Consider the following 17779-nt stretch of genomic DNA (forward strand, 5'->3'; position numbering starts at 1 on the left):
CACACACACACACACACACACACACACACACACACACAGAGAGATAGATATATATCGTGGAGCACTGATTGGAACAGGAAAAAACAATATAGGGTTCAGTTTACACGTAAAGACACGCACACAGACGCATACCTACACATACACACACACACACACAAACACACAGACGCACACAAACACACATATATTGATGATTCAATATAAAAAAATAATAACAATAATTAAATAGCCAACACAACCCGTAATTTACACTGGTTGAGTGTAGATAGTCTCGTTAGCAAGTACACATTATTGAGAACCCCACACCCCCACCCCATCGAATTACAAACCCTCCCGTTAAAAAAAAAAAATCAAAAACAAATCAACAAACAAAATCAACAAAACAAACCCCAAAAAAGACGCACAATAAAATAAATAAAGACAATAGTTGAAAGATATGAGCTTATCACAGAAATACTGGAATGAAATTAAACTAACAATCGCACAGTCCAGTGATATGAATTTTAACTGACTTGACTGACTGGTTAACAGTAGGGCCGTACTTTGACTAACTTAATTAAAGGGATTAGTGGTATGCATCTTCAATACACAATTTTAAACTAAAATGACACATTGTCTAGAAAAGAGGCACCCCCCCCCCCACACACACACACACCCCTCTACCTGGTACTGCCCTGGTCACAGAGATCGAATCATTTGATCAATACAATTTTTTCAAAGTTTGTGTTAGTTTAACCACACCACTGGAGGGCATTGATTAATTAATCATCGGCTATTGGATATCAAACATATGGTTATTCCGACTCGTAGTCCTCGGGGGAAACCCGCTACATTTCTCCTAATGCAGCAAGGGATCTTTTATATATGCACTTTCCAACAGACAGGAAGGTTGGAACGAGAAAAATCCCAATCAGTTGAATGGGTCCACCGAAATGGTTCGATCCTGCGACGCAAGCGTCTCAAGCGAGCACTCAACCGACTGATCTAAATCCCGTCCCCCAATACGATTACGTTTGGCCATTGTCTACAACTGTATATATATATTTTTTTTTTTGATTGAACTCAGATCAGTATTCCGTGTATAATGAAATGTCCGCCACACTAGACACATTAGCAAAAACATCTCATTTATTAATATGTACAATGGACATTTATTTAGTTAGTTTAATGTTTTTACAAATACAATATAAAGTGAAAGATACAATGAAAGAATGTATAAAAGAAATGTCCTAAATGGTCATTAGACACATTAGAAAATACCACTCATGGAAATATACCTGAATATATCAACATGTTCTTATGGAGCAGACATTTGATTTAGTTAGTTTAAACCTTTTCATAAATATAGCACACATACCCGACTCATGTAGCAACATAGCATATTACCCGACAGTATGTTGCACACATAGCACACATACCTGACTCATACAGCACACATACCTGACTCATGCAGCACACATACCTGACTCATGCAGCACACATAGCACACATACCTGACTCATGCAGCACACATACCCGACTCATGCAGCACACATACCTGACTCATGCAGCAGACATACCTGACTCATGGAGCAGATACCTGACTCATTGAGGACACGTGTGTATATGTATGTATTTGTATGTGTGTATTTGTGTGTGTGTTGTGTGTGTGTGTTGTGTGTGTGTGTGTGTGTGTGTGTGTGTGTGTGTGTGTGTGTGTGTGTGCGTGCATGTGTGTGTATGAGTATGCCCCCCCCCCCCCCCCCGTTCCTACGTCAATGATCTAAAGACTTTTACATATAAGAAGACTATTCGGTTATAGCATCTTCTGGAAGTAGACGAATTTTGTTTTTTTAATTGGCTCAATTTCTCCTTTTTGGGCCCTTTCCCTTGGCTGGAGAGAGTCGGAATGACCAAACTCACTAATTTATTTTTCCATTTGCTAAGGTTTAACATTTATGGAAGAACTTTTAAAATCGGCTTGTTTTTCCTTCCCAATTTAGGCCACCAAATCAGACCCTGGGGACGGAAAGGGGAAGAGTCAGAATGACAAAACGTATAATTGTGTTTGTCTATGGGTCAAGAAAGCTTCTCACCAAATTTAGTCGGAAATGGTCTGGTAGAGGGCCTGGTAACACAAAGCACTGGTAACACTTACGTCAGACGTACGCCATACATTATGTACTGTGTACGTCTTACGTAAGTGTTACGAGTGCTTTATGTTACCGGGCCCAGATGTGTATCTGAAGAAATATCGCTTCAGTGATAAAACAAAAAGGAAAAACATCATTTCGGGGGTTGGGGGAGGCACTGACCTCTAAACTGTGATGGTCATGCAATACTCCCAGTAACTGAAAGAACAATTTATTATAGTACCCCTCTCCCCTCTGTTTGGTGGCATCGTCCGATACCTATAGACCTGTACCCATCTTCATACGTCACTACTCTCTTTGCATTTCAATGTCGTTTTTCTTATAACTCTCTGTCACGCCGGAGTTCGTCTTGGCACATACAGTTCCGCTGTCCGACGTACTTCCGTCCACCTGTCGTCGTGGGACGAGGTCAGATATGTACGCAATCTGTACAACGAAAAGAAAACATTGAAATCTGCCCCTCCATATCATCATTTACTAATGTAAAATACAAGCACACTACGGTTTTAATAATCAATCACACCCCACAATATTACACCACCATTTACTAACGCAAAATACAAACACACCTACAGTGTTTATAAACTTACAATCTTGCCTCACTATAGTACATCATTTACTAATACAAAATACAAACACACCTACAGTTTTAATAAACTCACAATCTCACCTCACCATATTATAACATCATTTACTAATACAAAATACAAACACACTAACAGTTTTAATAAACTCACAATCTCGCCTCACCATATTATAACATCATTTACTAATACAAAATACAAACACACCTACAGTTTTAATAAACTCACAATCTCACATCACCATATTATAACATCATTTACTAATACAAAATACTTCCCTCAATCGCCCCACCTCCTCACCCGTCCCACCTCCCACACCCGCCACATGCGCCTAGACTGGTCCTCGTTTTACTTACAGTGAGTACAGCCACAAGGGTGCCTATGACGCCGCCGGAGATGACGTCACTCCAGTGATGTTTATAGTCGGATATGCGCGACACGCAGACGTACAGCGCAACCATCGCCGAACAGAACTGGAGCGACGCGCGCATCAACCGGAAACTGTGACGTGGCAGCCTCAATTGGAGATATACCTGGAACAAGAAACAGATGGGTGACGGTTTCTGTGTGTGCTTTTCACGTGTGGTTTTTATACTACATATATGGTTTTATGTGTAGTTTTATGATGGTTTTAATGTGTGGATTTTGAGAGTGGATAACATTTTATGTTTTTTTTTTCTTGCGTGTATTTTTATGTAGACTGGGTTTTTTTAATGCAAAGTTATGTATACTTTTCTTAAATTATCTACACATATTTTTTTATAAAACAATTTACAATGGTATAATCAAATCTAGTCATATTAAAACAGTTTCTGTAAACAGAGAATGATAATATTGACTATATATTATTAACTGTGAGTAGAAAAGATATACAGACATACACAGACATACAAAGAGAGGGACAGAGATATACCCCGGTTTCTGGCGTCTATGGTTTTTGTCTCTAGTCCAGATATCACACATATTACTGCATGTGCCTTGTTTAAACGCTGTACCCCGCCCGCCCACGTCGCTGAAACAATTCTGCTCACCGCCGTGAAACAGGATGTTTAGAAATATAACGGCAGCCCTCTACATTGCCACCGATTTTGTCGTATAACCGACCATATTTTTTTTCCATTTGGCAACTAAAATCTTGCATAAAAACTACATACAAATATAAGTAGGCGCCATCTAGATGTGTGTGTGTGTGTGTGTGTGTGTGTGTGTGTGTGTGTGTGTGTGTGTGTGTGTGCGAGACGTAGCCCAGTGGTAAAGCGCTCGCTTGATGCGCGGTCGGTTTGGAATCGATCTCCATGCACCACGACTGGTATATCAAAGGCCGTCGTATGTGCTATCCTATCTATGGGATGGTGCATATAAAAGATCCCTTGCTGCTAATCGAAAACAGTAGTTCATGAAGTGGCGACAGCGGGTTTCCTCCTTCAATATCTGTGTGGTATTTAACCATATGTCCGACACCATATAACCGAAAATAAAATGTGTCGAATGTGTTGTTAACGTTTTTAAACACAAAGGTATATTTTTGACTATAAGAGCTCCTTTTGATAACTGAAATCATACTTTACTTAAGTTTTATTGTTTAGATTATCCATTTCCGTACATTCGAAGTCTTTTTGGTCATCCTGGTATTTTTAATATCACAAAATGCATTTCTCATATTTTTAAAAACGCACGTGCGTCTGAGAAGTAACAGTTATGGAGTCTAGTTTTGGTCTGGTTTTTTAAGGGTATTTCACCATTTCAAAGTCACACTCATGTTTCACGCAACTGAAACTTTATCCAAATGTGTTACAGGTTTATAGACTAACTAAACTTAGTGTTAATTTCCACGGGTTGAAACTAGGGTATGCCTCTTTAAATAAAACATTTCCTTCCTTCCATCTAGATGTTAAACTTAACGTAGAGGGCTGAAATGGGTTACATTAGCTGTTTTCAGAGTACTCACAATGACATAGGTCATGCTGTAGGCTATGAACGAGACAGAGGGCTGAAATGGGTTACATTAGCTGTTTTCAGAGTACTCACAATGACATAGGTCATGCTGTAGGCTATAAACGAGACAGAGGGCTGAAATGGTTTACATTAGCTGTTTTCAGAGTACTCACAATGACATAGGTCATGCTATAGGCTATAAACGAGACAGAGGGCTGAAATGGGTTACATGAGCTGTTTTCAAAGTACTCACAATGACATAGGTCATGCTGTAGGCTATAAACGAGACAGAGGGCTGAAATGGGTTAAATGAGCAGTTTTCAGAGTACTCACAATGACATAGGTCATGCTGTAGGCTATAAACGAGACAGAGGGCTGAAATGGGTTACATGAGCAGTTTTCAGAGTACTCACAGTGACATAGGTCATGCCGTAGGCTATAAACGAGACAGAGGGCTGAAATGGGTTACATGAGCTGTTTTCAGAGTACTCACAATGACATAGGTCATGCTGTAGGCTATGAACGAGACAGAGGGCTGAAATGGGTTACATTAGCTGTTTTCAGAGTACTCACAATGACATAGGTCATGCTGTAGGCTATGAACGAGACAGAGGGCTGAAATGGGTTACATTAGCTGTTTTCAGAGTACTCACAATGACATAGGTCATGCTGTAGGCTATAAACGAGACAGAGGGCTGAAATGGTTTACATTAGCTGTTTTCAGAGTACTCACAATGACATAGGTCATGCTATAGGCTATAAACGAGACAGAGGGCTGAAATGGGTTACATGAGCTGTTTTCAAAGTACTCACAATGACATAGGTCATGCTGTAGGCTATAAACGAGACAGAGGGCTGAAATGGGTTACATGAGCAGTTTTCAGAGTACTCACAATGACATAGGTCATGCTGTAGGCTATAAACGAGACAGAGGGCTGAAATGGGTTACATGAGCAGTTTTCAGAGTACTCACAGTGACATAGGTCATGCCGTAGGCTATAAAACGAGACAGAGGGCTGAAATGGGTTACATGAGCTGTTTTCAGAGTACTCACAATGACATAGGTCATGCTGTAGGCTATGAACGAGACAGAGGGCTGAAATGGGTTACATTAGCTGTTTTCAGAGTACTCACAATGACATAGGTCATGCTGTAGGCTATAAACGAGACAGAGGGCTGAAATGGTTTACATTAGCTGTTTTCAGAGTACTCACAATGACATAGGTCATGCTATAGGCTATAAACGAGACAGAGGGCTGAAATGGGTTACATGAGCTGTTTTCAAAGTACTCACAATGACATAGGTCATGCTGTAGGCTATAAACGAGACAGAGGGCTGAAATGGGTTACATGAGCTGTTTTCAGAGTACTCACAATGACATAGGTCATGCTGTAGGCTATAAACGAGACAGAGGGCTGAAATGGGTTAAATGAGCAGTTTTCAGAGTACTCACAATGACATAGGTCATGCCGTAGGCTATAAACGAGACAGAGGGCTGAAATGGGTTACATGAGCAGTTTTCAGAGTACTCACAATGACATAGGTCATGCTGTAGGCTATAGACGAGACAGAGGGCTGAAATGGGTTACACGAGCTGTTTTCAAAGTACTCACAATGACATAGGTCATGCTGTAGGCTATAGACGAGACAGAGGGCTGAAATGGGTTACACGAGCTGTTTTCAAAGTACTCACAATGACATAGGTCATGCTGTAGGCTATAAACGAGACAGAGGGCTGAAATGGGTTACATGAGCTGTTTTCAGAGTACTCACAATGACATAGGTCATGCTGTAGGCTATAAACGAGACAGAGGGCTGAAATGGGTTACACGAGCTGTTTTCAAAGTACTCACACTGACATAGGTCATGCTGTAGGCTATAAACGAGACAGAGGGCTGAAATGGGTTACACGAGCTGTTTTCAAAGTACTCACACTGACATAGGTCATGCTGTAGGCTATAAACGAGACAGAGGGCTGAAATGGGTTACATGAGCTGTTTTCAAAGTACTCACACTGACATAGGTCATGCTGTAGGCTATAAACGAGACAGAGGGCTGAAATGGGTTACACGAGCTGTTTTCAAAGTACTCACAATGACATAGGTCATGCTGTAGGCTATAAACGAGACAGAGGGCTGAAATGGGTTACACGAGCTGTTTTCAAAGTACTCACAATGACATAGGTCATGCTGTAGGCTATAGACGAGACAGAGGGCTGAAATGGGTTACATGAGCTGTTTTCAAAGTACTCACAATGACATAGGTCATGCTGTAGGCTATAAATGACGCATGTCCGGACGGAAAGGATTTACTGGAAAAAAAAGAGAAAAAGATATCATTAAAATTCACAGACAAAAACATGCCAACAAAAACATGCACAAACATACATGGTATGGAAGCGAAAAAAAGCTTTCAAAACCTGTTATAATGAATTATATTTTAAAAACATTTCAACATTAAGTATTTTAAATATTTTTTATTATTATTATTGCTGCTAATCGGAAAGAGTAGCCCATGAAGTGGCGACAACGGGTTTCCTCTCTCACTATCTGTGTGGTCCATAACCATATGTCTGACGCCATATAACCGTAAATAAAATGTGTTGAGTGCGTCATTAAATAAAACATTTCTTTCTTTCTTTGCAGCTGGAAGACACTATGGTATAATTGAATGGTGATAATTGTACTAATTACAGATTAGCTATTACAGTAAGTAAGGAAAACTTTTTTTTTTTTTTTTAAATGTTTTTTTTAGTATCCCTAATTATTTATTTTTTAAAACATACCCATCATTTTTGTGCACATGTATATATTGTATATATATATATATATTTGTTTTGTATTATGTTTTGTATATATGCTGATGAGTTGTAAAATTTAAAGCTAATAAAGAATTGTAAGAATTGTATTTTTTAATCAGTAACAGAAGCAATGTATATAGTACTCAAAAGAATTTAAGGGTCAGACGATATTTTCGACATTATTTTCTGAATGTCAATTATATTAGCTAGACCATAATGTCACGCATGGTATTGTTCCATTTTGATGAAAGTGGGTCTAAGCAACCCATAAATGAATTAAAATCCACTGTCGACTAGTTCTAATGGCGAAAACATGCTTACATTTGCACGTAAATTAGGGCGAAAGCGAAAGGTCTGCTAAGTGCCCATAACTTGCTTCTTCACAAAGCGCTTCATTTGCACGCTTTGCATGTGTATTCCATGTTCCCAATGCTGAATTTCCATATAATTGGAGCTTGCGTTCGTGTACGGTGCACACTCCAAATTCGACAATGGTACGACTTCAACTGACTATCGAAGTTCGAGGAAGGGCTATTGCTTGGCTTCAGGATGGCAATACGCAAAAAAATGTTGCTCTGAGACTTGGTGTCAGTCAGAGTGTCGTTGGCCGACTGTGGCAACGGTACCAAGCAAAGAATTCTGTTCGAAATCGTCCACGTTCGGGAAGACCCCAAAGCACTACAAATAGAGAGGACCGCTACATCACCAATATGGCTCTACGTCAACGCACAACCACTGCACGCCGATTACGTGACAATCTGCGGACTGCGACTGGAACTCGAGTGTCTGATCAAACCATACGCAATCGTCTGAGAGCCAATAATCTACGCTGCCGTCGCCAGGCTGTTCGACCACCACTCCTACCACGTCACAGAACGGCCAGACGTCACTGGTGCACGCTTTATCTGCGGTGGCAACGTGTTCAGTGGGGTCGAGTGATGTTCACTGATGAGTCCAGGTTTAGTCTCCAGTTCAACGACGGTCGGGTTCGTGTCTACATACGTCCTGGGGAGCGCTTCGCTGACGTTAACGTTAGACAACGTCACCGGTTCGGTGGTGGCAGCGTCATGGTGTGGGGCGGCATCTCTATCCACCACAGGACCCCCCTCTATGTGGTGGATGGCAATCTGAATGGAATCCGCTATCTGAATGAGATTATCCGGCCGTTGGTTCTCCCAGGCCTTCAGCAGATTGGCGGCGGGGCAGTTCTGCAGGATGACAATGCCAGACCCCACCGCGCCAGGGTGGTAACGGACTTTCTCAGACAACAAGGTATCGCCAGGATGGATTGGCCAGCATATTCGCCTGACTTGGTCCCAACAGAGAACGCCTGGGACGAATTAGGCAGGAGAGTTCGGGATAACCATGCCCCTCCGGCCAGCCTTCATGATCTGGGTCAACTTCTTATGGCAGAGTGGCAGGCCATTCCCCAAGAGTTCTTCAGACGTCTGATCAACAGCATGAGGCAACGATGTGTCGAGTGTATTCGCGCCAGGGGTGGATTCACACACTATTAAACGAATGTTCTAATGTGTAAAATCCATGTTTGACAACCTTCAACTTTGACGGCATGTCATGTGACTTTCTTGTATACAGTGACGTTTATTTGTGGGTTTTTTGTAAATATGGAACAATAAATTAAATTTTTGGTGTAGTTTACATCATCAATCTAATACACTCTGAAACTTATTTGGTTATAAATTTTTGACCCTTAAATTCTTTTGAGTAGTACATCAAGGGAAACCCGCTACATTTTTCCTAATGTAGAAAGGGATATTTTATATGGACTTTCCTACAGACAGGAAAGCACATACCACGGCCTGTGAACAGTTGTGGTACAATGGTTGGAACGAGAAAAAAAACCAATCAGCTGAATGGATCCTCCGAGGTGGTTCGATCCTGCGACACAAGCGCCTAGCCTCAATCGAGCACTCCACTGACTCAGCTAAATCTCGCCAGCTAAATCTCGCCACATAAACAATGTATGAAGCAATCAGGGCAGTACATACAGTATAAGACAGAACATTATGGCCACCACACAGAACAAGGAGAGAAAACGTTTGGAATGAAAACGTCGACCTGGAAGAAGGACGGAAGGAACGAAGGAAGAAAATGTTTATTCAACGACGCACTCAAAACATTTTATTTACGGTTATATGGCGTCGAATATATGGTTACGGACCACACAGATATTGAGAGAGGAAACCCACTGTCGCCACTTCATGGGCTACTCTTTTTGATTAGCAGCAAGGGATCTTTTATATGCACCATCCCACAGAAAGGATAGTACATACCACAGCCTTTGTTACACCAGTTGTGGAGCACTGGCTGGAACGAGAAATAGCCCAATAGGTCCACCGACGGGGATCGATCCTTTACCACTGGGCTACGTCCCGCCCCTACCTGGAAGAAGACCAAGAAGGTGGAGGAGACAAAGAAAGAAAAGCAGAAGAAAATAAGAAGTAAAGATCAAATAAATAAGAAAAAAAAGGAGAAGAAAAATGATGAAGAAGAAAAAGAAGAGGAAGTCGGAAAAAATTAATAATTCAAATAACAAAACATCTGACCAGAACTCAGAACGAAAGAAAAAGAAGACGGCAAAGAAGGAGAAGAAGAAGAAGGAAAGAAAGAAAGAAGAAGGCAGAAAGAAGAAGAAAAACTCGAACGTAAATATTTGCCCGTCTTCACTCATTATACTAGCCACCACCTCTTCAAAGAAAAAACCCTTGACGCCGTTTTTGCGTACATACGATTTTGAACATGGCAATTAGCTTGTGGTTCATATTGTAGGCGAAAGAAACAGAAATGTTTTATTTAACGACACACACAACACATTTTATTTATGGTCATATGGCGTCAGACATATGGTTAAGGACCACAGACAGGGTAGTACATACCATGGCCTTTGATAAATAAATTTCTTATGACGTGTCGACACAAATTAAAAACATCATGCATATAATATTTAAGAAAACTTACTGAGCATCGTTAAGTTTTTTCGTATCTACTGTTGCTGTACAAGTATAATGAGTGACGTAACCGGAAGTGCAGTTGATGGTATTAAAGTCTGGTTTGCACAGGTCAAAGAAATGTGGGCGGAGTCTGCCGATTGACAGCTTCAGCAGCTCGACCAATAGAAAATGAAAGGCGGTTCCAAACAGCATGACTGCTACATTCCAGACAACAGATTTCACATAGGAGATCGCCTTCTCGCGGGTCGAACTCGTGCCGGCGTGTTCAACGATCCACGTCCTTATTCCTTCCAAGACGAAAATCTGAGGAAGAAAAAACAAACATGAAAAAGTTTAAAGTTACAAGCCCGCTTCACAATATACACGTACACTAATTTACGGTTTAATATCTCTCATTATCGCCGTTAACTATTTATCATTTATTAATAGAAAATGCAAACGCAAATACAGTTTGTTTTATTTAACGACACCACTAGAACATATTGATGTATTGATCATCGGCTAATGAATGTCAAACATATGGTCATTATAAAACAACCATAGAGAGGAAACCCGCTAAATAGTTCCAATATTAGTAACAAGGGATATTTTATATGGACCATCCGACAGACAAGACAACACATACCACAGCCTTTGATATGCCATGATCTTCCATGATGCCCCATGACTCTTTGAAGGTTTCTGTGGCTATAATCCATGACTTAATTTAACAAATTCACATTCCCGTCTCACCATATCATAACATCAGTTACTGGTGCTAAATAAACAGACAATTACAGTTTTAATAAGCTCACAACATCACCTCTCCACATTATAACATCATTTTACTAATTCCAAATACAAACACCAGTACAGTTTTAATAAACTCACAACATCACCTCTCCACATTATAACCTCATTTTACTAATTCCAAATACAAACACCAGTACAGTTTTAATAAACTCACAACATCACCTCTCCACATTATAACATCATTTTACTAATTCCAAATACAAACACCAGTACAGTTTTAATAAACTCACAACATCACCTCTCCACATTATAACATCATTTTACTAATTCCAAATACAAACACCAGTACAGTTTTAATAAACTCACAACATCACCTCTCCACATTATAACCTCATTTTACTAATTCGAAATACAAAAACACCAGTATAGTTTTAATAAAGTCACAATTTTTTAATCAACATACTATAACTACATCATTTACAAAATACACAATACAAATACCCCTACAATTTTAATGAACTCACAATCTAACTTACACAATATTACTCCACAATTTAGTAATGCAAAATACAAACACAACTACCGTTTTAATAAACTCTCCATTTTGTCTCGCAATAAAACCATTTTCTAATACAAAATACAAACTACATTTAATTTCAAATTAGTACCATGCATATATCCAAGTGGACCGGCCTCGGTGGCGTCGTGGTTAGGCCATCGGTCTACAGGCTGGTAGGTACTGGGTTCAGATCCCAGTCGAGGCATGGGAGTTTTAATCCAGATACCGACTCTCCGCAAGGCTCAATGGGTAGGTGTAAACCACTTGCACCGACCAGTGATCCATAACTGGTTCAACAAAGGCCATGGTTTGTGCTATCCTGCCTGTGAGAAGCGCAAATAAAAGATCCCGTGCTGCCTGTCGTAAAAGAGTAGCCTATGTGGCGACAGCGGGTTTCCTCTAAAAAAAAAACAGTGTCAGAATGACCATATGTTTGACGTCCAATAGCCGATGATAATATAAAAAATCAATATGCTCTAGTGGCGTCGTTAAATAAAACAAACTTTACTTTTTTATATCCAAGTGGGGTCCAATTCGCTGTCCAGGGCATACATTTCAGACACCTGGGCTGTCCGACTCAACGATCCCCTCCCCATGGGCTAATACATTTATTTTACAGTGCAATGTTGGGTTATTAATATAGGTATCGAGGTAACACGTGCTCAAAAAGATCCGCTAGGTTCATATTCCACCCCCACCTCCACCCCAGGTCCAGATGACAGCTACGCCCCTGTCAGTCGCTCTCCCTATAACTACTCACAGTTAAGTTATTCATATAGGTATCAAGGTGACAAATGTGTACAAAAAGGTCCACTCCCCACCCCACCCACCCCAGGTCCCGATGACAGCTACGCCCCTGCCGGTTGCTCTCCGTATAACTACTCACGGTGATGAGCATGGCGATGAGCCCAACGGCGCCGGCCACAACCATGGTGACGGTGTCATCTCTGTATGGGTATTTCAGCGACTCGTCCGAGCAGAAGAACCCACGCTGGAACGGGTGCATGTCGACCGCGTACAGTGTGACCACAGCCACGAACACTGGAAAACAAAGCGTACAGTGTGATCACTGGAAAACAAAGCGTACAGTGTAATAAATCATACTGGAAAACAAAGCACATAGAGTGATAACAGCGACTGAGAGAGAGAGAGAGAGAGAGAGAGAGAGAGAGAGAGAGAGAGAGAGAGAGAGAGAGAGAGAGAGAGAGAGAGAGAGAGAGAGGAGAGAGGGAGAGGAGGGAGGGGAGGGGGGAGAGAGAGAGAGAGAGAGAGAGAGAGAGAGAGAGAGAGAGAGAGAGAGAGAGAGAGAGAGAGAGAGAGAGGGGGAGGAGAGAGGGAGAGAGCGAGAGAGCGAGAGAGAGAGAGAGCGAGAGAGAGAGAGAGAGAGAGAGAGGGAGCGAGGGAGGGAGGGAGGGGAGAGAGAGAGGGAGAGAGGGAGAGAGAGAGAGAGGGAGGGAGAGAGGGATGGAGAGAGGGAGGGAGAGAGAGAGAGAGAGAGGGAGGGTATTGAGTGGTAGAGAGAGAGAGAGACAGACACGGACAGATATATAGGGACAAATAGAGATGGAGAAACAGAGGAAAAGAGAGACTGGAGAGACAAACAAACTATAGACATACATTGAGAACAGAGAAGATAGATCAACAGAGACAGATATGGAGGCAAAGACAGACAGAGATACACGATAATCAGAAATAATCGAAAACTGACCATATAGTGGCTAATTATATAGTAGATTTTGAAACGATAAAGCGATTGTCATCGGAAATGTAACTATACTAATGAAGACTATCGATCGGCGAGTGTTCCGTGTTTCAACTTGGTCCAATAGATGTTACCACCGCTAATGTTTCTCATTAATGCATGTCCATTCTGTTGTGACAATAATCCATTATCAACATGCAACACAATATCTGCCTTGATTCACTCATCTCGCTGCCTTCACGAGTTATTTATATTTAATTTGCTCACTGAAAACGTATTCATAATCCGCTTATTTTGCAACAGAGAATGCACGGTTTTAAAAAAAAAAGGAGTAAAGTTTGTTTTATTTAACGACGCCACTAGAGCACATTGATATTTTTTTTTATCTTATCATCGGCTATTGGACGTCAAACATATGGTCATTCTGACACGGTGTTTTAGAGGAAACCCGGTGTCGCCACATAGGCTACTCTTTTACGACAGGCAGCAAGGGATCTTTAATTTGTGCTTCCCACAGGCAGGATAGCACAAACCATGGCCTTTGTTGAACCAATTATGGATCACTGGTCGGTGCAAGTGGTTTACACCTACCCACTGAGCTTTGCGGAGCACTCACCCAGGGTTTGGAGTCGGTATCAGGATTAAAAATTCCATGCCTCGACTGGGATCCGAACCCAGTACCTACCAGCCTGTAGACCGATGGCCTAACCACGACGCCACCGAGGTCGGTAATACACGGTTTACGTCAGACTGTCGATTGTAGAAAACTAACCCACGAGGGTCGAAGATGATGCGCGGTTAGCCATGAGGTCGTGACAGCTAGAACAATAGTGTCACGTAAAAAATCCATATGGGATGGGGGTGGGAGGTGAGCGCATAGACAATAATATGTGGGAGAAGGATACAAACAACTTTCCCGAATGGATTCCTCGGATTCTCCAACGTTAAAAAAACAAAAACAAAAAAAAACCCCAACCCCCCCCCCCCCCCCCTCAAAAATCAATTTAAAATATAACTGTAGCAAATTTTAGGATTTTATATAACCGTAAATAAAATGTGTTGAGTGCGTCGTTAAATAAAACATTTCCTTCCTTCCAATAACAGTTGATATTTTCGACGATAATCAATTATGCAATTTAGTGATTTCCCTAGAAATTTGGCAAAGTATAGTAGACGGTGCCAAACACTTTTGGGGCATTTTCACCATGTTCAGGGCATTTGTTTTTCATTAAAAAATACACAAAAATTAATTGAAATAAACATTAAAGTGATTTATGCATTTGCTTTAATAAATGAATAGCAAAAGATATAAAAGGCATATTTTATTGATTAATAATACCTTTCTGGGTGTTTTATAAAGACAATTTTAGAATTAGTTATTGAAAAAGGCTTATTTAATCTCAGGGCAGCATGGCACTGATTAAGGCAAGATGGCGCTAGACTACTGAGGCATGGTGCTGCACCATGCTAAAACAAGCTAGGGAAAACACTACAATTTATAATCGATGATCGGAACACCGCTATTTGAAAGTTAAAGTATGTTTTGTTTAACGACACCACTAGAGACCACTAATTGAGTGCGACTGTAACGGCCGGCGGGACATAGCCATGTGGTAAAGCGCTCGCCTGACGAGCGGTCGGCCTAGGATCAATCCCCGTCGGTGGACTCATTGGGTTATTTCTCGTCCCAGCCAGTGTATCACCACAGGTATATCAAATGTCATGTTACGTGATATCATGTGTGTGGGATGGTGCATATAAAAGACATCCAATAGCCGATGATTAATTTACTCAATGTCCTCTAGTCCGACTAAGTGGTTTCGATAAACAAACAAAAAACCACTTTTAACTTATATATCATATTAACAATCATTAAGTTATCAGTTTACTTCGAACCCAAAATAACGAACGTTTTTAAGGGACTGTCCTGAGTTTGCAGCCATTGTAAGATGTTTAAGATAACGAATACTATTTCATACTAAACACATTTTCTTCTTTAGAATGCCAGTTTCGAATGTGTTTGCTGTCGTATACTGTTTGTAGCACTCAGTTTTTACTTTAATTCGTGATATATATTTGTTCGTACGTACGAAATTACTGGGATGTAAAATCCGGTTTAGACTACTACAAGCATTAGAAGAAGGAAATGTTTTATTTAACGACGCACTCAACACATTTTATTTACGGTTATATGGCGTCGGACATATGGTTAAGGACCACAGGGAAATTGATGGAGGAAACCCGCTGTCGCCACTTTATCGGCTACTCTTTTCGATTAGCAGCATGGGATCTTTTATATGCACCATCCCAGAGACAGGATAACACATACCACGGCCTGTGATATACCAGTCGTGGTGCACTGGCTGGAGCGAGAAATAGCTCAATGGGCCCACGACGGGGATACTACAAGCATTAAGGCAACAACAAACACCTTGTAAATACAGACACTGATACTTTAAATAAGAAAATGTATTTAATTTGTACGTTACGTCATTGAAAAGGCTCTACTGGTCGGAAACATTTACATTATGCCCACCTCCCTACTTCATCCGAATATAAAATCCTGGCTACGCCAGTGTACACTTCACAAGTTTGTGGTTACATGTCAGTATTAACAATCAATCTTCTGGTATTGTTTTATTTCAGGAAAATAATTATACATGAGCCCGATAAGGGTAGATAAGGGTTATTTAAGGGGTAGAGGCTGACTGCACCCAAGCCTCCTGTCCCCTGATAAGACCTGACAAAAAACTAATAATCATAATATAAAACTGGATGTCTTTCGTGTTTATTATATCGGTACGGTAACGGGTTATATAATATGGTTATATTATATCGGTACGGTAACGGGTTCAGACTTTAGTTTCTGAAAAACCCAGGAGTGTTAAAAATCCTCAAAATGCTTACGAGGGTGTGTGTGTGTGTGTGTGTGTGTGTGTGTGTGTGTGTGTGTGTGTGTGTGTGTGGAAATCACACTCCTCAAAATGCAGAAGGGGAAAATCGCATCCCTCAAAATAATCAGAACTGGAGGCAAGAGACCGAGAGGAATTGCACCCATGAACATGATTAAGTTTGAGGAGTAATGATTTCTAAATTAAATATCTTAAGAGTTATGTTTTGTTTTCAAAATAGATATCCTAATTTAACTAATATGATGGTTGTTCTCAAAGATGAAATAATGGGCCATTGCAGTCTTACACAAGAAAAAGAAACACCATGAACACAACATTTATCGATTTCTTATGTATTATATGCATATCATGTTACATTAAAATTCTGAATCATGATAATCTGTTGACTATTTTATGAATAAAGAATTGAAACTGATTTGTTTGTGCATTATTTTAATCTTCATCGCAGAGTGATATGATTTCTCCATGGACACAAACCTGTGAACTGAATGTGAACTGACATTGTAACAACTATGATATTGTTATTAAGAATTCTAACTGTAAAATGTCTAATAAAACTCTTACAAAAAGTAATGTCAGTAGGCCTATTTGTAAATCATTTAAACTAAAAAGAAATTAAAAGTGTAACAACCACATAGCATATGGTTATCACATTTATCATATCATAATATACATGTTATGTACCTGCAAATTCTCTATTTAAAAAAAAATAAAAAATGTCATAACAGAGAAAATGTCAACATCTATTGTTTTCTACCCAAATATATCTTACTGCAATATTTATAAATATATCTTTTTTTACAAGCAGGATTAACTTTCATTATCGGTGTACTGTAGTTAACACGTCATTTATTATACTACTAACTCGAATCATAGCAACCCATACAAAAAACACCCCCAAAAACCCCAACCCTATTAAATGTAAAATAAATTTTAAAATATACACGCTTTACAGTCGGTAAATTCGAATTACTGAGTTGAAATTAAATCGGTGTATGTTTGTATGTTTGTTTCAGGTGTCCGGCAACCGATCACATGTACTAGAAATCTGACTTTACTGAAGTCAATGTCCTTGGCTTTAAATAACGTGGCAGTATCGTGAAACAAAAAGTAGAAATGTGCGAATACGTCGCATTGCTATGAACAAAAATAAAACCTGCTTTACTAAATTAGTTTTTTGTTGGTGTACGCGTTTACTGTGATATCAACATGTATAAACATTAGTCACATCATAGAATTATTGGACAACGCACCTATTATTTGTTCTGTACGTGATCAAAACGACGACAGTGTAAAATAAATTTCGCGAACATTACCTGCATTGTACGAAATTAAAGGGAAACGCCCTAGTTACGGCTAGTTGTTAATCATTACGGCGTTGTTTTTCGCTATTAAACCCATTTTTTCACAAATAAAATTGCACTTTAGTTACATTTTATTATTTAGAATA

At 40.1% G+C, this 17779-nt stretch overlaps 1 protein-coding gene across 1 annotated transcript in view; it reads right to left on the reverse strand.

The window, feature by feature from the left end:
* Positions 1-1392: 1392 nt before the first annotated feature.
* Positions 1393-17779, reverse strand: part of LOC121367243 (phospholipid phosphatase 1-like) — a 28752-nt gene continuing 12365 nt past the window's right edge. Inside the window, exons 2-6 of the mRNA XM_041491352.1 lie at positions 12602-12756; positions 10432-10727; positions 6906-6963; positions 3073-3249; positions 1393-2558 (exon numbers count right to left, since the gene is read on the reverse strand). Of these exons, the coding sequence (XP_041347286.1) occupies positions 2421-2558; positions 3073-3249; positions 6906-6963; positions 10432-10727; positions 12602-12756 (824 nt within the window). The 3' untranslated portion in view covers positions 1393-2420. The remainder of the gene's footprint in view (positions 2559-3072; positions 3250-6905; positions 6964-10431; positions 10728-12601; positions 12757-17779) is intronic.

Source organism: Gigantopelta aegis, unplaced genomic scaffold (assembly GCF_016097555.1).
Source record: "Gigantopelta aegis isolate Gae_Host unplaced genomic scaffold, Gae_host_genome scaffold72, whole genome shotgun sequence".
NCBI classification, from domain to species: domain Eukaryota; kingdom Metazoa; phylum Mollusca; class Gastropoda; order Neomphalida; family Peltospiridae; genus Gigantopelta; species Gigantopelta aegis.